General features: G+C 39.9%; 2 protein-coding genes across 4 annotated transcripts; both read right to left on the bottom strand.

Moving 5' to 3' along the window:
- Positions 1-5,040: 5,040 nt before the first annotated feature.
- Positions 5,041-11,602, bottom strand: LOC124275145. Its single transcript, XM_046710637.1, has 5 exons — positions 11,469-11,602; positions 10,066-10,175; positions 8,199-8,326; positions 7,515-7,682; positions 5,041-5,158 (listed from the first exon to the last, which is right to left on the bottom strand). The coding sequence occupies exons 1-5, from the start codon at positions 11,472-11,474 to the stop codon at positions 5,097-5,099; spliced, it is 474 nt and encodes a 157-aa protein (XP_046566593.1). The 5' UTR covers positions 11,475-11,602; the 3' UTR covers positions 5,041-5,096.
- A 4,054-nt stretch (positions 11,603-15,656) lies between these two features.
- On the bottom strand, positions 15,657-19,240 carry LOC124275144 (probable calcium-binding protein CML10). 3 transcript variants are annotated; one of them, XM_046710636.1, is made up of 5 exons: positions 19,190-19,240; positions 18,756-18,801; positions 18,082-18,230; positions 17,137-17,304; positions 15,657-15,765 (listed from the first exon to the last, which is right to left on the bottom strand). In XM_046710636.1, the coding sequence occupies exons 2-5, from the start codon at positions 18,797-18,799 to the stop codon at positions 15,707-15,709; spliced, it is 420 nt and encodes a 139-aa protein (XP_046566592.1). In that variant the 5' UTR covers positions 18,800-18,801; positions 19,190-19,240; the 3' UTR covers positions 15,657-15,706. The 3 variants fall into 3 exon arrangements, with proteins under 3 accessions (XP_046566592.1, XP_046566591.1, XP_046566590.1); XM_046710635.1 differs by lacking the exon at positions 19,190-19,240 and adding an exon at positions 19,153-19,180; XM_046710634.1 differs by lacking the exon at positions 19,190-19,240 and adding an exon at positions 19,105-19,179.
- Between the last annotated feature and the right edge of the window lie 2,577 nt (positions 19,241-21,817).

Genomic DNA, 21,817 nt, shown 5'->3' with positions numbered 1-21,817 from the left:
ATTTTTAAAAGAAATTGAATTATTAGATAAATTGTGATAAAAGAATTGTAAATAGATAAATATTTTATTATTGGTAGTTTAGATTAGTAACTGAGATTGTTAGTGGCTGTTCCCTCAAAGGGGGTTGAAGCATTGTAAAATTATTGTTCTCCTGAAAGGCCACGTAAGTCCCAAAACATTCAAAGTTAATGTAAACCTACTTCTATTTTTAATCGTAGCATATATGTCATTTTTATTTCTGGCTAGATTATCTAAAATTGCCAATAGCTGAAGGGATGGTGTAAATCCAGCTAGGGTCCATGCAGGAAGCAAATGTACTGTAAGTTCCATGGTCCCTAGTATGGTGATCTACCTTCAGTTGTTGGCAATATATAGCCTGTTTTTATATTGTATTGACATTTATAGTTAGGATGTTTTAGATTTAATTTTATATTTGTTTCTGCGATAATCTAGTTGTTTTACTGTCCTTTGCAGACAGGTAAGCATATTATATAAGTTTGTTTTTATTCACTTATAAATGTATAACTTCTTAGTCAAGATATGGCTGAAATACTGCCGATGTGACTTTAAATTTTAACTCACTTTCTCACTCACTGTCAACGAAGGACAGTAAAATAACTAGTTTATCACTAATTTCAATTTCTATAGCCTGTTTTTTTATATTGTATCGTCTTGTTAAGTTAAAATGTTTTAAATGTAATTACTAGTTTTTAAATTTCCATCTGTGATAAACTAGTTGTTTTACTGTCCTTCGTTGACAGGTTTTTATAATTTACCTATGATTATTATAAATGTATAACTTGATATAGTCACAATATGGCTGAAATACTGCCGATGTGACTTATAATTTTAACTCACTCACTCACTCCATCAAAGATGATGTCATCAGCAGCTAGATGTCGTAGATTGGACTCGGTGGTGGAGATGAGCATGTTGTGACAGCGTGACAAAGCGTGACAAAGCGTGACAAAGTTGACGTGAATGACAATGAAGAAATTTCTGTTCTTAAACTTATATGGAAGGATGAAAAGATATACGATTATTCAGGTAGCCTCACATGTGAATTGTCGTGTTATGGTATTCATGACTTCACAAGCGATGTTCTGAGGAGTGTAGACGACGCTGTCTCCAAACTAACTTCCTGTATAACCCGTAGTGCAGAACAGCGTGGTATGCGAGTCCACGGAGGTTTGTCCCTCAACCTCGTAGTGCTTACTGGTATAACGAGGAGTGTAGACACTTGAAACAGCTTAAATATTCAAACTTGGACATGTTTAGGAAAACTGACATCTCCTTATATTGGACTGAATTTCGTTATTAAGAAACTCGTATCGACATCTGTGTCGTCTGAAGAAAGAACGACAGGTTAACATGCTGTCTAACATCTGTTGTAATTCCAGAACATTTTGGAGTCATATTAAATAACTGATAAAACCAAAAAGCAGCACATCAAACTCCATATCAGCGACTGAATGGGTGTCATATTTTGGAACTGTCTTTAATACCATAAGCACTGACATTGATCAAGATCATCTCAATAAGGCTGATCAGTTTGTGAAAGAACATGATGATAAAACTTGTAGTGCCTGTAATGATGATGACGTTAATCACACATTAAACAGTGAAATATCGAACGTTGAAATTCTTCAGGCTATTGACAATCTCAGTGTTGGGAAAGCGCCTGGACCTGATGCAGTTACACCTGAGATGATTAAATCTTGTAAATCTGAACTGTTACCGTATTTTCATGTGTTATTTAATGCTATACTTACTAGTGGTAAATTTTCTGTGGAATGGATCAAGGGATTAGTGGTAGCATTATACAAAAAAGGAAAAGCCTCAGAACTTTATAATTATAGAGGCATAACACTTACTGACATTATGAGTAAAGTTTTTACATTCATTTTGAACCAGAGAATCACACTGTTTTGTTCTTTGTATGAACAGCTGTCGAATCACAAGCAGGGTTTAGAGCTGGTTACAGCACTCTAGACAATATTTCTATTTTACATTGTTTAGTACAAAAGTATCTTACAAAGACTAATGGTCGCTTTTACTGCTTGTGTGTTGCTTTAAAAAAAGCATTTGATTCTATTAATAGAAAACTGTTATGGTACTCGGGGCATTCATGGTAAACTATTTAATGTTTTGTTTGATATGTATGCAAATGTAAAATCTGCTGTTAAAATAACTAATTTGTCAATATCCAATTATTTTGATACATTGAGTGGTGTGAAACAGGGATGTGTACTCAGCCCCTTGCTGTTCTCATTGTTTGTGGTAGAACTTGAAAATATGTTGTATGAATCCAATGTTAGGGGTATTTTTGTAGGTCAGGAATTTATGTATATGTTGTTGTTATTTTATGCAGATGACTTGTGTGTGTTTGATGACAGTGTTGTTTGTTTGCAGAGAAAACTTGATGTACTTAAGCAGTATAGTATTAAATGGGGATTAAATGTAAATCTAGATAAGACAGAGATATTAGTGTTTAGAAACGGTGGTAAGCTAAGGGGAACAGAAAAATGGATGTTTGGAAGTGATCAGGTTAAGATATCAACGTATTATATTTACCTGGGAATTGTATTTTCTAATAGATTATGTTGGTCAAAAGCAATTAATGTTCTTGTTCAGAAAGCCAATAAGGCTTAATTTTCAGTTATACACCTACAGTATAAGTTAAAGAATATTTCTCCCACTGTTCTATTTAAGATTTCTGATACACAGATAAAAACAATTTTACTTTATTCCAGTGAGGTATGGGGATTTTCTAAAATTGAATATGTTGAACGTTTTCACATTAAGTTTTGTAAATATGTTTTAAGGGTTGGGTATTATGTCTCAAATGATGCTGCTGTGGGTGAATGCGGTATACATGGTCTGTTTATTGATTATCATAAACGATGTATTACATTTTGGTTAAAATTGTTAGCAATGCCAACTGTTAGATATCCAAAACAATGTTATTTATTATGTAAATCATTAGATGAATGTAATCGTATAACATGGGCATCAGAGGTTAAACACTTACTGTTTAGTTATAGCTTTGGTTTAGTGTGGATCACACATGAAGTGGGGGATAAAAACATGTTTCTTAATACCTTTGTACAAAGACTTAAAGACTGCAATCAACAAAATTGGCTCTAAATTTTGTGATTCAAGTAAATCATGTAATTATATAGAATATAAATCTCTTTTGTCAACTGAATATTATTTGTGTGCTATCCTAGAAAGAGAATACAGAAGACTTTTATGTGTATTACGAATGTGTGAGCTTCCTTTAATGGTTAATATTGGCAGACCCTGTGGCATTCCCCGCGGTAATAGAATATGTACATTTTGTGCGTTAGGTTGTGTAGAAGATAAATATCACTTCCTTCTAAAATGTCCATTGTATGACTATCTCAGATCAAAATATATACCAAGATATTATTGTCATTCACCCACGATGTTTAAGTTTAAAATTCTTTTAACATGTGATAAGATAAATATTTTGTTAAATGTTGCAAGGTTTATTAAGGAAGCTCTATTTCTGAGAAATTCCCATCTGTCATTATAATGATTATTTTGTATTATGTTGTACATGGGCCGTTGGCCTTTATACCGAATAAAAGAATTGAATTGAATGAGCATGTTGTCGTCAGAATGGAGAAGGAAGTTGTCGCAGGCAGATGTCTAAGTGCAGATCTGGGGAAGGTCGATGTTTGATCGCTGTTGTGGGAGCGGAGGGACTTCTTTGGCTCTGGGCCTGTAGAGGCTGGCCTGGACGCTGTAAAACGTAGGTCGATGTTTGATCGCTGTTGTGGCGGTGGAGGGACTTCCTTGGCTCTGGACCTGTAGAGGCTGGCCTGGACGCTGTAAAACGTAGGTGCTGCTCATGTTGCATCTGCTTCAGCTGATCATAAACCTAAAAAAGATGAATAAAATATATATGTATATCAGCTGCATAAAAACAGAATGTAATTAACTGATATTTAGGGGGGAAAGCAGTAACCATCTACATTATTACAACTACAAGTCACGTTCATAGATATGTTTGGCATTTTGCTTGTACGGGTACGTACCATTCAATTCTTCTTAGTAGGTTGTCGGAATCGACCTATGGCCTTCGTCACCAATTAAGTCCTTCACTGTCCCTAGGAACTAGTCCACGATGATGTTAGCCTGGTTTGGAGGATGGTTGTGTCCATTGTTCTGAGTTATGATGTAGTAGTTCGAAGTGTTGATGGTGGCTGGGCATGTAGCAGTACAGAATCTCCAGTGAATGCTGGCACCTCGCGTTCTCTTAACTCTATACTTAAAACCTTGAAATACTACACTACTGTCACCACCACTGTTAGCAATGAACTCGACATTCACAAGTGCATTTGCCATTTTGCAATGAAGCTGTTTGGTGTTCCCAGTGCTTATATGCACCATCTCACTAATTATGTGTTAACTTGTTACTTCAAGTGTCGTAATTATTACATTGTTAGAATTGAGTGAACTGTGTTTACTGACAAGTTAGCTTCTATAGATATAGATATAGTGAACACCGTTATCAGTATCATGGATACGTATTAAGCCTGAGTTCAGTTCACTCACTTGCTGCTGTGAGTAATTTTGACATGACCTTGTGCTTGTATGAACACAGTACCTGGTAATCCTTTTCAGGGCGTTGGCAAAAAGAGGATAAACCATGAATGAGGAGAAATGGGTGGATGGAGCTTGGAGGAATGACTGTATGGGTGCTCGAGTGTTATCTTTGTTATCTATTATTTCTAATCATTTACAGCTCCCCTTCAGAAAATGCTCTGACTACGACCACCTTGTAATCAGCTGTATTGATAAGTAGAACTACAAAATCACCAGGTTTCCAGGTTAGAATAAGTCCTCAGACGTATGCTGATCGCAAGAGGCGACCATATTGAACGATTTCCCGGAGAGCGTGGACTGTTGATCATTATATCGATCACAGGATTGTCTGGTCAGAACTCGATTATTTATGGCAGCTGGACTATTGTCGGGTCCGGCGTCAGACAATAGACTAACAAACAAAAGTAACTTAAGAAGGGTTTATTTTTGGTATATGTGCTCTGTGTGTATTCCGCGCGTCGTCACAGAGATGACAACTTCACCCACTGGACGACAAACTCCGCCTCATCCACGACACCGTCGTCTGTTGACAAACATAAAGTCATCGTTAACAGTCAGTAATTTCAAACAGGACCTTTCAACATACATGCTACATATATGTAATATATTAATAACTGCTTACCACCATAATGTCAAACACCAATTGCTCACCACTATAATGTCAAACGTTAATTGCTCACCACTATGATGACAAACGTCAATTGCTCACCACTATAATATCAAAGGTCAATTGCTCACCACTATAATGTCAAACGTCAATTGCTCACCACTATAATGTCAAACGTCAATTGCTCACCACTATAATATAAAAGGTCAATTGCTCACCACTATAATGTCAAACGTCAATTGCTCACCACTATAATGACAAACGTTAATTGCTCACCACTATAATATAAAAGGTCAATTGCTCACCACTATAATGTCAAACGTTAATTGCTCACCACTATAATAAAAACGTCAATTGCTCACCGCTATAATGACAAACGTTAATTGCTCACCGCCATAATGTGAAACGCAAACTGCTCACCGTTATAATGTCAAACGTCAATTGCTCACCACTATAATGTCAAACGCAAATTGATCACAGCTATAATGTCAATCGTTAATTGCTCACCACCATAATGACAAACGTCAATTGCTCACCACTATAATATCAAAAGTCAATTGCTCACCACTATAATGTCAAACGTCAATTGCTCACCACTATAATGTCAAACCTATAATGTTATATTCATACCTTAGTTACTGGAATGTGGTGTGAAACTCAATACATTATCCTACATTGTCCTCAATACATTATGCTACATTATCCTCAATACATTATGCTACATGGTCCCTAGATGGAGACGTTGTTAAGTTCAGCGGGGTAAACCAGACCTTACACGTCCATGTTTCCATGGATATGACTTAATCCGTCCTGTAGTCCTCCCCACCTCCACGTCCAGTGACCTCAACGTAAGCCTTGTACATCCCTTACATCCCAGGAATATATAGAAAGTCATACTAGTGCATTCGGGTCTAATGTATTGAGTAAATCATATCACAGTATCAAAGAAACAACGAGGAGATGTCATAGTATCAGTGAAACAACGAGGAGATGGCACAATATAAAAAACGAGACGATATCATAGTATGGGAGAAACAACGAGGGGATAGCATGGTATCAAAACAACAACGAGACAATATCATAGTACCGGAGAAACAACGAGAAGATGTCACAGTGTCCAAACAACAACGAGGGGATGTCACAGTATCAAAGGATCGAGAAGATAGGACGGTATCATAGAAACAACGAGGAGATCTCACAGTATCAAAGAAACAACGAGGAGATGTCACAGTATCAAAGAAACAACGAGGGGATGTCACAGTATCAAAGAAACAACGAGGGGATGTCACAGTAGCAAAGGAAAGAGAAGATAGGACGGTATCAAAGAAACAACAAGGAGATTTCACAGTATCAAAGAAACAACGAGGAGATGGCACATTATCAAAGAAACGAGGAGATGGGACATTATCAAAGAAACAACGAGGAGTGGTGATGTCATAGTATCCGAAAATAACGTGGAGAAGCAACCCATGAAGGTAGTTTTGTACCGAGCTGTTTGACTGCCGCCGTGATAAGTGGATAGACCGTCTGTTCGCTAAGCGGAAGGTCGAGGGTTCGATGCCCGGTCGAGTCAAACCAAAATATGTTTAATGATGGTTTTCACATTGCCAGACGCTCTGTATTAAGGTATGAAACAAGGACTTGAAGAATACTGTGATTGTATCCTGTGTGGTATATCCACATTAAACTGTGGATAGGTATTCTTTTGAACAACGAGGAGAGTTCTATGAATATACAACTTCTTTAACATAATATGAGCGACGTTTCGGTGTAGCTACTGTCATTTGCTTGATAACGGTGTTAGTAGCTACTGTCATTTGCTTGATAACGTCGTTAGTAGCTACATCGAAACTCATATTATGTTAAAGAAGTTGTATATCCATAGAACTCTCCTCTCTCACACCAACTTCTAAATCTCACTTAAACAAGTTAGGTATTCTTTTGATATACGAGTATGAAACCAGTAGTAGTCCGGAGTAGCATCTACAATGTCACATTCAGCCCCTATGTGAAACCCCTATGTGAAACCCCTATGTGAAACCCCATTGTTAAAATCCATTGCTAAAACCCATTGTTAAAACGCATTGTTAAACCCTAAGCTCCAACATCCCGACATCAAAGAGGTTAAAACAAAGCAGACCTATCAGTATCTACATCGTCGTCTTTAGTACCACTCCTTTTATCTCGAAATCCAGATAACTCGACATATATACTGGATGGCGTCTCTGCGATTGAGTACACAGAAGTTCTTATTCCTGGTGTTTCAACTTACCATTTCTATCAAATATGCCGAATATGTACTTGAGATCGACATCATCGGTGATCCTGTTGTCCTTGTTTATGTCGATGTTGAAGAAGAATTGGACTGCGTTGACAAGCGAACCAACCTTATGTTGGAACCACGTTTGGAGAAACTCGTCACTTGTCACCTGGCCGTCACCTGATAAAAATATACTTGTATTTGTGTAACTCTTGTTAATATGAAACCCTCACGTGTCTTTTAAAGTTCCTATATTTTCATGTTACAACAAGAGATATCGAAGGGGATGCTTGGAGAAGGGCGGCCCTAGTTTCATTCTATGCGAATAATAGGATATAAGACTACCCCAGTGATGAGCGCCTACGAACAGTACCACCTTGAAACTGAACGTTTCCCCATTGGAATACTACAACCTGATATTCTATCACAACAATGTTCACTGAATGCGTACATAATGTTACGGTTAAGGAGTTCAGTTGCTGTCAGAAAGTCACTGGGGCTTATAGGTTTGCTTTGGAGAATGACCATACGTATTCACTGGTCACCCAACTGGATAGAGGAATCCAGCAGCAAGTTTATGTTTGCTAAGGGAGAAAACACTACGAGGAGATTTACAAGGCATTAGACCAGCCATTTACCTGTGTCCAGAAATAGATCTCCAGAAACAGAATCTGTTTTGTCAAGTCATTTAGTTACCGTTTGTATCTGAACTATTCAGGAATCTCTCTAGGTCCTGCATTTTGAGAAAGGTATTTCCCAGTGTGAGTTCCCGGAAAACAGTCCTGGCTTGTTTGCTGTCTACAGCCACCTGGTCCATGTGGTTCCTGAAAGTGGAAAACACACCTGTATACGACGGAATAATTTACACCGTGGACAAAACAAAATAGACGCAGGTGCCTGTTGAATGCAATAATCCCTGCTGTGTTCCGAATGCAGAATAGAATCTGTATTGTTTCTATATTCTTTATGTTTCAAATAATGAATAATTTTGTTGTAATTTGCTTGTTTGCTTATCCAAGTCACCACTGGTATTGTATTGTAATAGCACAGAGACAGCTCTCGTCTCGGTACATTTGCGAGATTTACAATACGACTGAGAAAGAAAGGAGACTGATTCAAGAATAATGCAACATTTCAGTGATATCACAACATATGACCTTGACGTTGATTAACACTTCCGGTCGACGTGGATGATGGCATATTGTGTATCGGCCTTAGTTAAACAGTAAGGAACGCACAGGCACAGTTTCAAGTTTAAACACAAACAACGTTTCACACGATGGGGTCACATTATGGGCAGACTTTCTCGAAACATATGGCAATGAACCCATTTCCTTTGAAAAACACAATACCGCACACACACATTGGCCATATAGTAAACAAGACAAGAGGGAGGGAGGAATGGGTGGTGAAAAAAGCAATTGTTTGTAAAAGAATTTGTCTGCCAAGTTTAGATATTTATGTTCATGGTTTTGATTAAGAGCATATCTTATTTGGAGTCTGTTGCTGAAAAATATCCAGTTATCATACAAAATACAAAATGCCCACTTCATCACCCCTCCCGTACACCTATCCCAACCCCATTACAAAGAGCATTACATAAAGCGGTTGGTGAAATTAGAATTTCATTATAAATCAGATGTTATTTCTGATACGTGCACCTCCTCCACTAATTTCTCTTGTGACGATCTGAAGGCACGTCCATGTCGGGTTGAGTGAGCGGAGCCTGTCGTCTTCAGCATCTCAAACGAATATAATCGGGAACTTCCAAATGGCGAAAGGTACATTTTCATTATAATGTTATGGGTATGAACTGAAGCATAGCATCACACTATAAGATGGGCGAGCGATCTAAGGAGCCGGGCTAGTGATCCAGCGAGCTTGAGGTGTCGGGATCGCGCCCACCTGTGAACGGGTGTAAAAACCTCTGAGTCAATTTTGAGTGCAGACTTTCAGTGTTGTCACAACCCCTAGTGTACAGTACACAACCCTGTGCACTTAAAAGAACCCACGAATCCGTTGGTATATGACCAGATGGTGGACACATGAATACGCGCAAACACCTAGTTGCGGGTACAGCAACGTGTAGTAAACTTGGACAAAGTACTGTGACTATGTGTCCCAGTCCATCCATCTGTGAATGGGTATCACGTAAAGATGGCGAAGCCACATTAACTTCGTGCGCCTAAATGGCTGCAAGAGTTGTATACTCCCCAGGAAGTTGAGATAGAAAGTACGATCTGCCGTTGAGATTGACATCCTATGATCGATGGAAAAACAATCGCATTTGAGCAGCTGTGCTGAGCTGGATATTGGCGCTATACAAATATCATATAATACTACAAAACAGAATTAAAGTTTTTAGATGGTGAAAGAAATGGAGCCGAATTGTTTTAGAGGAATGACATGTTATTGGCTCCAGGCCACGCGTACCTGTCACTTAGATTTGGGGGTGAAAGTTCGCGCGGGTTTCTCCTGATGTCATCCTCTGTGGCGACGTAGTTTATGTAGAGTGTTAATTTCGGACTGAAACAGGTTATGATGATGAGGGTGGTCAACTCACGGATCCGTGTGATGAGTGCTCGGGTCGGGGGTATTGGTCTTGTTGACTCTCGGGATGATCAAAGCTGAACTTGAGATAACAGCCACACAGAGAATGGTCAGGACGAGGATCTACAAACGGGAACATTATAGAAAATACATTTCAGTTCTCTGTGAACCAGGGTAAACGGACACCAAAGATGACATTTTGAGAATGTTACCTCGGACGAGGGTTATATGTGCATGGGAATGTATGGAACACCCCTCAAGCACAACATGGGTAAAGTGCAGCCATTTGTTCTTCAGGGTGATATATTACCCTACAGGTTGGACAGTTGAACTGTGTCGTATGTTTAAAAGAAGGCCGGAACAATGTCAACTATAATTGAGACGGTTTTGATTGAACCATTGAGCAGTGGATGCCCTGGTGTATTTGTTTGTATTGTTTCTAAACTACTAATATACAAGCATGTTGACATTCCTACAATGTATTGGGAAACAGCATGCGGGCGTTCTATTCTCCGTGCTGAACAACACCAGTCTCCATTAAACACCAGATCATCGCCCAACATAGGAGAAGCCACCATCTGCGTATGATCGTCAGTTGCAGTGGCCATATCAGTAAGGGACAGGTCTGGAACTTATCAAGGGTGTTGGAACAGTTTGACTGGAGGAAACATTTTCATATATGGACTGAACTTAATCATTCAGTGTTACGCTCAACAAGGGTTGTGTGGCAGTATGTGTGTCAGTATGTGTGGCAATATGTGTGTGTGGCAGTATGTGTAGTCAGTATGTGTGGCAATAGTATGTGTGTGTGTCAGCATGTGTAATATGTGTGTATGTGTGGCAGTATGTGTGGCAGTATGTGTGGCAATATGTGTGTCAGTATGTGTATCAGTATGTGTGTCAGTATGTGTGGTGGCTGTGGTGTAATCAATGGTAGAATGCCCAGCTAGGTCTGTCCATGTACATTGTTGCCATCGATTAGACATATTTGCAAAAACAGTCATTAACACTTCATTAATCTGTTTTTTCTCTTTCCGACATTTAATTACGCCAGCATCGTTTCGTTTCATGTAGCCTCACGCTTCGTTTAAACTTAGATTCGGCTTCGACGACTTCAGCGTTATAATGAGGGTGTCCACGTCATTATATGAATTCTGTAGTATTCTTGTTACTTTACTGCCCATTGAATGGTCCTTATTGAGTTACTGTATTAATTTACAGATCATTAATATACATTTTATAATGGTCGAACTCACTCGCTACTGAAGTCTTGTGACATGGGACACTGTAAGGTAAGCCACAAGGACGATAGGCAATCGAGGTGAACTCACTCAAATGGCAGATTCTGCATTACAAATATAGATTTTAACTAAGACAAGACAGACGACATTAAATGTAATCTGAGTGTGTACTTACAGACATCTTGCTGGTTTAATTCTAGTTCATTGGTGAAGTTTGGTGCATTTTTCTGCAGTCATTACGGATGTGAAAATATGGAAGAACACATATGGCAGATAGTTCGCAGCTGATAAGCTGTAGGTGGTAGATGTCTGCAGGCACTAACACAGACTAAATGACCCAGTGTGTTCTTTGTCAATTCATACCTGTGTCAATTATTGACAACCATTGGCCACAGTATGGGTGTGAGTGTGTGGGCTGGTGTAAAGTGAGTGTAGAGCACTTTAAAAACGTCTGTCTGTTACCTGAATAATATATTGAAAATCCAACTTATCCTCTCTCCTCTCTCTCTCTCTCTCTCTGTCTCCGTCTCTCTCTCTCTCTCTCTCTCTCTCTCTCTCTCTCTCTCTCTCTCTCTCTCTCTCTCTCTCTCTCTCTCTCTCTCTCTCTCTCTCTCTCTCTCTCTCTCTCTCTCTCTCTCTCTCTCTCTCTCTCTCTCTCTCTCTCTCTCTCTCTCTCTCTCTCTCTCTCTCTCTCTCTCTCTCTCTCTCTCTCTCTCTCTCTCTCTCTCTGCGAACCAACATCTGTATTCTATTGTGGCATTATCTCGGTAGATCTTTATGACATTTCACATACAAGCTTTCATGCTTACCTATTTTAGGAAATTTAATTTTATCTTATAGCAAACAACGGTAGACATCAGTTTGTCCTGTGAATATCTGATTGTCATTTTTTTTATCGGGTTTAATGGCCTTCTTGACGCTTGAGTATGCAATACAAAGCGTCGCTGGTTAAGCTAAACCAGAGGCGGGAATTGTATGAATGTATTAACACGGTAAAACTGGACATATAGGTTATCACGCAAGTGTGTTTTGGGATGGTTAATATCCTGCATTAGGAATAATCATTGTAGTTAGCGAGCCTTGGCGAGCTAGATACATAGTGTTTATTCCTAATGCAGGATATTAACCATCCCAAAACACACGAGTGTGATAACCTATTTATCATACAATGTCATTTTTGCTTTATAATTTAAAAAAATCATGAAACTAAGGGCCTATTCGATTATGCTAAACCGTTTTTGGTTTCGGGAAAACCATGCACTCGATTACGTCGAAACCTAAAGCTGGGTTCTGAAACTTCGAAACCATCTCCGAGGCAGGTTTCGCAGTTTCAGTTTCGCGTTCTCTAACAACATACATGGCGGAAACGAAAGCGCCAAGTTCAGCTGATCTTGGTGGCAAAATAGAGCAGCTGTTTTTGGAACCAAAATAATGATAAAAATCAACTGAGAACTAGGAAAATATTATTTAAAACCCCAGTCTACTGAACATGACTATATTATGTAACTTGTATATATATAATTACTTGTAACAGTATAATTACATATACGCAAATATTTACCTCTAAAAGCATTTCATCTCTTTATTATTTGTGAATTCACTGATAAAATGGAAAACATATGCTGTCATCCAATTCGTTCCACATATACAGTAGCTGAGACATGTTTTTGGTATCCATTTTGAAACCGGATGGTGAAACCATCCACTCGTTTATAAAACTAGAAACTAGTTCTCTTTGAAACCATGTATCCGAAACTAGACACTCGTTTATAACAGGAGAAACCAGTTTCAAAAACCAAAACCAGTTTCGCAATAATCGAACAGGCCCTAAACTTCGTGGAATGTCTATGACGTCTCAAATATGTGCGGAGTAATACGTTACGTCACAAGCCCGGTGACATAATTTTCTCCTGATCACTCAGCTGACTGCGTTAGGTCATCTAGTTCCCAGTAAGCTTTTATGCTAAAGCACGTATTGTTGTCAACAAATCTTAGCTTACGTCTAAGAAAATTCAGAAACCTTCAATTAACCTTTTGAACAGCAAACTACGCTTTAATGTTTGCGTGACATTGTGCACCTGGATTCCTATGCCGTTCTCTCGCTAACACTGACAGTCGGTCGGGGAACTGATGTTGGTATCTTCGTAAGCCTATGAAATTCTATCTTCGCTTTGTAATCTACTACATATATTATAACAAGGTATGAATTTTCTTGGATCAAAACACTGACAGTACCGTAACCACGGCCGTCAATCCGGACACGACCGCCGACCCTTGACGCCATGTTTGTTTACACTGTGAAAGTAGACCCTGAAATTTGCATATGACCTCTCTAATTTGCATCGATATCCGTATATGACCCCAACGGATACCGAAAATATCCGTTGGCTTTATCCTGCCGAGAACACTTTCCATTGTATGATAAAAAGTTTTACCAATGTTTATAACAGTATATATTATTGAAAACTGGACATGTACAGATTAACTGACCACGGTTCACAATCTTCAAGCTGCCAAGGGTCACATTGATAACGAACATCCGAAACCAGTATCTGGTCCGGGTCTGCAGATAGCAATAAGCTAATCAAATTCACTGTGAACTTCACCCATCAACACCGATGTCTTCAATACGTTTGGGAAAATTATCATATAATCCGGTCAAGATAGAGTAGCTTAAGTGCGCAGTTGGCACCGTATCGTCAGTCGAGTTAGGCAATAGGATTAAGATACAGTAACTGAAGGTCACAACAACAACTTTATCGTCAGTGTACCAGTAAATGGGATTATCTATGATAACTGGAATAGGTATAAAACAGGGACGACACACAGTCACAACTCGTTCAGTGACTGCTGTGTAATAAACTCTTTGTTTATTTACTCAGGTAAGAAACTTTACTTTCTTCTACTTTGACATATATACCATTGTTATTCTATGTTAACTTTAATCTATTGTAAATACCTTAACTATAAGTTACAACCCTGGCAGTACGTTCAGGTTTATGTGGAACGAGGCATCCCTTAGTATGTGTCTCATATCTTCTGTATTACAGTTTAGGATTGTTTATTTAATACTGATTGACACTACACTGTTTTGTGACTATTATAGAATGTATAGAGTGTGTCGGATATTTTAATTATTGTATTACGTTGTGAATACTATGCTGTTTGGGACCGTTGCAGAATGTAGATTGTATGAACCCCCACTGGGGTGATGTGTAGTGTACTGAACTATTGTTGTGTACATTGGAATATGTATCGCGATTAATGTAGTATGTGTCGTGTATAACGAATCTACATGTAATGTTTATTTACTTTGATAGCTGATTGTATTGTTAACATGTTCTAATAATTAATTGTAAACTATGGTATTATTGACTGATTATGTAAACTCGTTCAGTGACTGCTGTGTAATAAACTCCTTGTATATTTACTCAGGTGTTGTGTTGTGTGTGGGTTGGTATGGGCAGACCTCTTGCCAAGCGAGCTGATTCCCCAAAATTCGCGTTTCTAATAAATGGATCACAAAGACTCTTTCATGATAGGGGGTGTTGATGACTAAGTAAATCCTACTCCACCTGCAGCATCTGCTTCTGTCCGCACACAATTTGAACAAAATCGGACTTTGTGTTTGTTGCCGAATGTAGCAAAGCATACCATCGACCAGACAATCCGATGATACTGGCGCCTGTATGGGCTTTCTAAACTAAAACCATTTGTGAATTCTGGTATAGGCAAGTTTTGAAAGTGGGTAAATATCACTCCCATGGACAGTATTATCCCTGTCGTTGTACAGAGGGTCGTGTAAATAATAGAGTCATGACCATTCCCTTCCATGGCACAAAGCCAGAGTACACATTGTATCCTAACGATCCTCAACATGGCTGATTGATCAACATGAGAAACAGTGGATCACTCTCCGAAACCAGACACTGATGTGATCATGACAGACCTCAGCTTTCTGCACCTCTCACAACAAGAACACTTAGTCCAGTAGGGGCAGATAGAAAACCTGTTTGAATTCTCCACGTGTTAAGACAACACTTTGTAAATATATTAAACCAGCTTCAGTTAAAGATCATGAATATTTTGCTGGATATTGTGTTTCATTTAAGGCTGAGAACACACTTTCATGAAAAGAAAATCCAAAACATATTGATGCTTCCTAACTGTTTTGAGTAGCAAATAAATCGCCAGAGAGAATAAATGGTTTCAGTCCGCCGAAACAACTTCCATTGGGCATAGAAGGCAAAATGTCGGGAGAAATCATAAGAATTGATCACAAGATCGTATAATAACACCAGGTGTCCAGAATACACTGTGATTAGTCTGTTCATCAGCTAGACCGTATCAATCAGCACAAGTCTAGAGAAAGACGTGTTTATTCCAGATTCAGATTTGTTTCTACAATGGTGTTTAGCTGGTAAGACTTGACCACACGACAGCAAATTCAGCCTCGGTGACCTTGGCGTTTGCTGCAAGCAGGATAAGGAGCAGTAAACAGTCTGACCACAGTCAGGCCTACCATACAAACGGTGAACAAATCATCAAAACTGAACTCATATACACCAAAACAGAACAAAATTCACCAAAACTGCAAAACAATATCCTCTAAAACCGAAACAATACATCTGTAATGGAAGACTAATCATTTGAAATGGAAACAAAACTCGCGTATCAGCTACAAGAGCGCGCGAGAACGATCGCCGAGCGTACAAAACGGCATTCATAGCATCCCAACACGGCAGTCATAGCATCCCGAAACGGCATACAAATCGTCAAAGATGGCGGCGAGAGGAGACGAATAGGCTTTGGTACATAATTGTTTTTCGTCACTATGAGTCTAATCTTGAAAATTTGATATTGGGATGTAATGCATAAACCCCCTATTGTAGTAAGCTTCATACTTCTCAGTGTCAGGCAATTCAAGGAGAATGAACAAAGTTTCTGTAAACTTTTTAAATCAGTAAAATATAGTAATGTTGAATGTGATGCTATGAATACTTTATTTTTCAAAACTGAAGAGAAACTGTAGCACGGCATGTTGACCAGAAATCCTATTCGGTCGAACGAGGCACCACACTGTGCAGAATTGCAAGCCTGACACTGAGAAGTATGGACATAGATTTGAAGCTTACTACAATAGGGGGTTTATGCGCTACATCCCAATATCAAATTTTCAAGATTAGACTCATAGTGACGAAAAACAATTATGTACCAAAGCCTATTCGCCTCCTCTCGCCGCCATCTTTGACGATTTGTATGCCGTTTCGGGATGCTATGACTGCCGTGTTGGGATGCTATGAATGCCGTTCTCGCGCGCTCTTGTAGCTGATACGCGAGTTTTGTTTCCATTTCAAATGATTAGTCTTCCATTACAGATGTATTGTTTCGGTTTTAGAGGATATTGTTGGGGTTTTTTGGTGATTTTTGTTCTGTTTTGGTGTATATGAGTTCAGTTGTGATGATTTGTTCACCGTTTGTATGGTAGGCCTGACAGTCATAGTCATTACAGCTATTTAAACGATGAACATTTCCAAGTGTCATATAATTCAAAACGTATAGGTAATATCCACATTCGAAGATAATGACTGGTTCAAAAGGTTTAAAGTTTAAGTATCCTAAAGTTTTACATGTATAAAACAATGCGTTCGCTTTGATCCTGGAAGTGGAAACATGTGTGGTGTGTCGGACAACAATTAGACACTCTCCATTTTCTAGGAATAAGGTTTGCTGTTTCTTTAGTCTGTCTTTAACAGTAATCCAGACCAGAATATGTGTGGTTCCTCTAAGTGCACAAGGATTTAAATATCTGGCATGTCTATACACAGTAATGGACTACGTACTATCTGTATCGAAGTAGCTGAAGACTCTGTCGAGGTCGGGGGTGACGGTTAAGACGCCGTTGTTGTCGGTGTCGGCGCGATGGAACAAGTAGACCGCAGCCTGTAGGTCGCCCAGGTTTTCCTTCTGCCAGTAGCCCGTGAACTCTGTCTCCGTGACGCGCCCATCACCTGCATACATCAAGCTACAGTAACACAGGCATCCCCTTACATCACTGGAGTCGACGGATGCGGACAGCCAACACTTTGAAATACATCTGCTAGACAAGGTAATGCATATACGTATTGCTAAACTAGGTAATACATGTACGTATTGCTTAACTGGGTAATACGTGTACGTATTGCTAAACTAGTTAATACATGTACGTATTGCTAAACTAGGTAATACATGTACGTATTGCTAAACTAGGTAATACATGTACGTATTGCTAAACTAGGTAATACATGTACGTATTGCTAAACTAGGTAATACATGTACGTATTGCTTAACTAGGTAATACATGTACGTATTGCTAAACTAGGTAATACATGTACGTATTGCTAAACTAGGTAATACATGTACGTATTGCTAAACTAGGTAATACGTGTACGTATTGCTACACCAGGTAATGCGTTACGTCTTGCTAAACTAGGTAATACGTGTACGCATTGCTACACCAGGTAATGCGTTACGTCTTGTTAAACTGGGTAATACATGTACGTATTGCTAACTAGGTAAGACATGTCCGTATTGCTACACCAGGTAATACGGTACGTATTGCGGAACTAGGTAATGCATTTACGTATTGCTAAACTAGGTAACGCATGTAGGTATTGCTGAACTAGATAATACGTTACGTAATGATAAACTAGGTAATACATGTACGCATTGCTAATCTAGGAAAGACATGTACGTATTGCTAAACTAGGTAATGCACGTATTTATTGTTAAACTGGACAGATATTTACCGTTGCCATCAAAAGCTGTGAAGATACGCACGACCTCTGTCTTTGTGAGAACCCCATCTGTAACACCGTTGTTCTTCTCAGCCAACTGGAAGAGGTGTCTGGCCTTGTTCAGGTCCAACAAGGGAGGTCTAGCTGGGTGCCCGACAACCCTGAATGGGAGTTACGTCAAGGATAATGCGGATCACTGGGGCTGGCAGCCATTAAATGTCAGCTCTCAGACTAACACACTCAAGTCCTTAACATCTCCAACATTATTACCCGACTCGTCCATCAGTCCTTGCCTTGGACCTAAACTATATACCGACCATCAACTCATCGTTCTGTACATTCCATCCGTGAACATTGTACGCTTTTCTGTTTCTACATTTTTTTCCTCTCAGATCATCATGCACTCTTACCCACAACTTCAATCGTTCACCTCCCCAATCTCTTGTTCCTCATCACCCGTCCCGATCCCATCACCCAACCACTCCAAGCCATCACCTCTCCCTTCTCTACATCCAAACCAAAGACAAAACATGTATTATCCCCCTATACCCCACCCCCATTCCTTGCACCTGTATAACACCCCCTACTACCCCCGATCCTGTATAGCCGCCCCTAGCACCGAAACATCCCATCCCACCACAAGTCAATAATTTAACTGGAAACTTCATATTTCGGTAACTACTCACCCTGCCACAAAAATACAGGCACCAAGAAGGAAGAGGGTCAACATCTCTGTAATGAACAAATAACAATTGACATCAAAGAACCTCCCCAAAACAAAATAATTGGAGTGAGTGAATATAGTTTTACGTCGCCTTCAGCCATTATCACGGCGGAGGACACCAAAAAATGGGCTGAACACATTGTACCAGGCTGGAAAAGAACCCAGGTCTTCATCGTGACAAGCGAACGCTTAACCACAAAGCACCAGTGAAAGTCAAATGGTCGCTTCATGATTACTTAATTCAATGTAAACTATTTACTGTCAACATTATTTTTTGTTTGTACATTATCGACAGTTATTCTTTGCAAAACCTGTTTTCCGATATTTCGTGAGGATATTCAAAGGAAGTATCCTTTTACCATATGGCGACATTTTCTTTCCTCCTATGCCACTTACCTGTACAGATGTGTGATTGGGGTCGTGGAAAGCCTTATCAAACGCATTATTCTTAAGATCCGCATGTGTCAGTTTTCCTCGTGCAATCTGTGACATATAACAATGAACAAGGCTACACTTTGATAACGAGTTCGCTACTCCTGAACGACCAGATGTTTTCGCTAGTTGGTATTATGTGAGGAAATATTGTTTAATAGGCTCCGGTTACCTCATTACCTTTTTCTACTTTCAAAAAAGCACCTCACCCACTTTTACATCTCACCAGTCAGAACATGATTGGTCCGATCTCTACATCTCTATCGACAGACCATCGCCTCTCACATCTCTACCTTCAGAGCGTCGCCTCACCCATCTGCACATTACTACTCTCAAATAATCACCTCCCCCACCAGTACACCTCTACCTTACGACCGTCACCTCAAACATCTCTACCCTCAGACCATCAGCTAACCCATCGGTACATCTCTACCCTCAGTCCATCACCTCATCATATGTACATCTCAACCCCCAGTACATCACCTCACCATCTGTACATCTCTACCCTCAGACCATCACTTAACCCATCTGTACATCTCTACCCTCAGACCATCACCTCAGCATCTGTACATCTCTACCCTCAGTACATCACCTCGCCATCTGTACATCTCTACCCTCAGTACATCACCTCACCATCTGTACATCTCTACCCTCAGTCCATCACCTCACCATATGTACATCTCTACCCTCAGTCCATCACTTCACCATCTGTACATCTCTACCCTCAGACCATCACCTCACCATCTGTACATCTCTACCCCTCAGTCCATCACCTCACCATCTGTACATCTCTTCCCTCAGTCCAGACCATCACTTGTACATCTCTACCCATCTGTACATCTCTACATCTCAGATCATCACCTCACAATCTGTACATCTCTACTCTCAGTCCATCACCTCACCATATGCACGTATCAACCCTCAGTCCATCACCTCACCAATCTGTACATCTCTACCCTCAGTCAATCACCTCACCATCTGTACATCTCTTCCGTCAGACCATCACTTAACCCATCTGTACATCTCTACCCTCAGTCCATCACCTCACCATATGTACGTCTCTACCCCCAGTCCATTACCTCACCATCTGTGCATCTCTAGCTTCAGTCCATCACCTCACATCTGTACATCTCTTCCGTCAGACCATCACTTAACCCATCTGTGCATCTTTACCCTCAGACAATCACCTCACCATCTGTCCTTCTCTACCGCCAGTGAATCACCTCAACATCTGTACGTCTCTACCCTCAGTCCATCACCTCACCATATATACATCTCTACCCTCTGTCCATCACCTTACCATCTGGACGTCTCTACCCCCAGTCCATCACCTCTCCATCTGTACATCTCTAGCCTCACTCCATCACCTCACATCTGTACATCTCTTCCGTCAGACCATCACTTAACCCATCTGTGCATCTTTACCCTCAGACAATCACCCCACCATCTGTACGTCTCTGCCCTCAGTCCATCACCTCACCATCTGTACGTCTCTACCCTCAGTCCATCACCTCACCATCTGTACATCGTTACCCTCAGCCCATCACCCCACCATCTGTACATCTCTACCCCCAGTCCATCACCTCACCATCTGTACATCTCTACCCTCAGTCCATCACCTCACCATCTGTACATCTCTACCCTCAGTCCATCACCTCACCATCTGTACAACTCTACCCTCAGTCCATCACATCACCATGTGTACATCTCTACCCCCAGTCCATCACCTCACCATATGTACATCTCTACCCTCAGATCAACACCTCACCAATCTGTACATCTCTACCCTCAGATCATCACCTCACAATCTGTACATCTCTACTCTCAGTCCATCACCTCACCATATGTACGTATCAACCCTCAGTCCATCACCTCACCAATCTGTACATCTCTACCCTCAGATCATCCCCTCACCACCTTTATAGCTCTACCCTGAGACCCTCACCTCACCATCTTTACATGTCTACCCAAAGATTGTCACCCCACTTTCCAAATACTAAAGTTTAAATTTTAAGTAAAACCCATTTGTGAATGCTTTCATTTGTGTATTTGTTTAGTTGTCGTAACTGTATTATTGTTGCTGTTCGGATTATTTAGGAGTTTATGACATTTTTTTTAGCAATGTTTGGTTGGTCAGAATGAATTACTATCTTTTGTAAGCAGTCGCTTGTCAGTTGCTCTAGATCGATTTTGGATTCAATTGCAAATCGAAACAAGGGAAATCGGGCAACTTCTGTTTCAGCTTGAGATCAAATAGCCAAATCCCTACCACTGGTTTAGAAACTCATATTTAGACCTATACAAAAGGATGGAAAGAGACAAAAAGGCTCTCTACGAAAAAATCTCAACTTTCAAACTTCCCTCTATTCTCCTTAACGCACACAAAAACACCAGTCCTCGTGCCTTTGAAGACCAATGGATAACGAGCCAGTGTCATGATTACATCAGTATACCAGATATTTGACGTGCCTCACCTGTAAGAATATTACAGTCTATTACACCTGTTGTATAGGAGTCCTCAGGTAACTGAAGCATCCCAACATGGTTTGTTAAAACAGCAGGTGGGTGAGATACCTTTATTTAAAGCAGTGA

This window comes from Haliotis rubra, unplaced genomic scaffold (genome assembly GCF_003918875.1).
Source record: "Haliotis rubra isolate DU_JTF1 unplaced genomic scaffold, ASM391887v1 Scf199, whole genome shotgun sequence".
Lineage (NCBI taxonomy): Eukaryota > Metazoa > Mollusca > Gastropoda > Lepetellida > Haliotidae > Haliotis > Haliotis rubra.
Note: the sequence above shows the minus strand (reverse complement) of the source record. Positions and strands in the feature narration are given on the sequence as shown.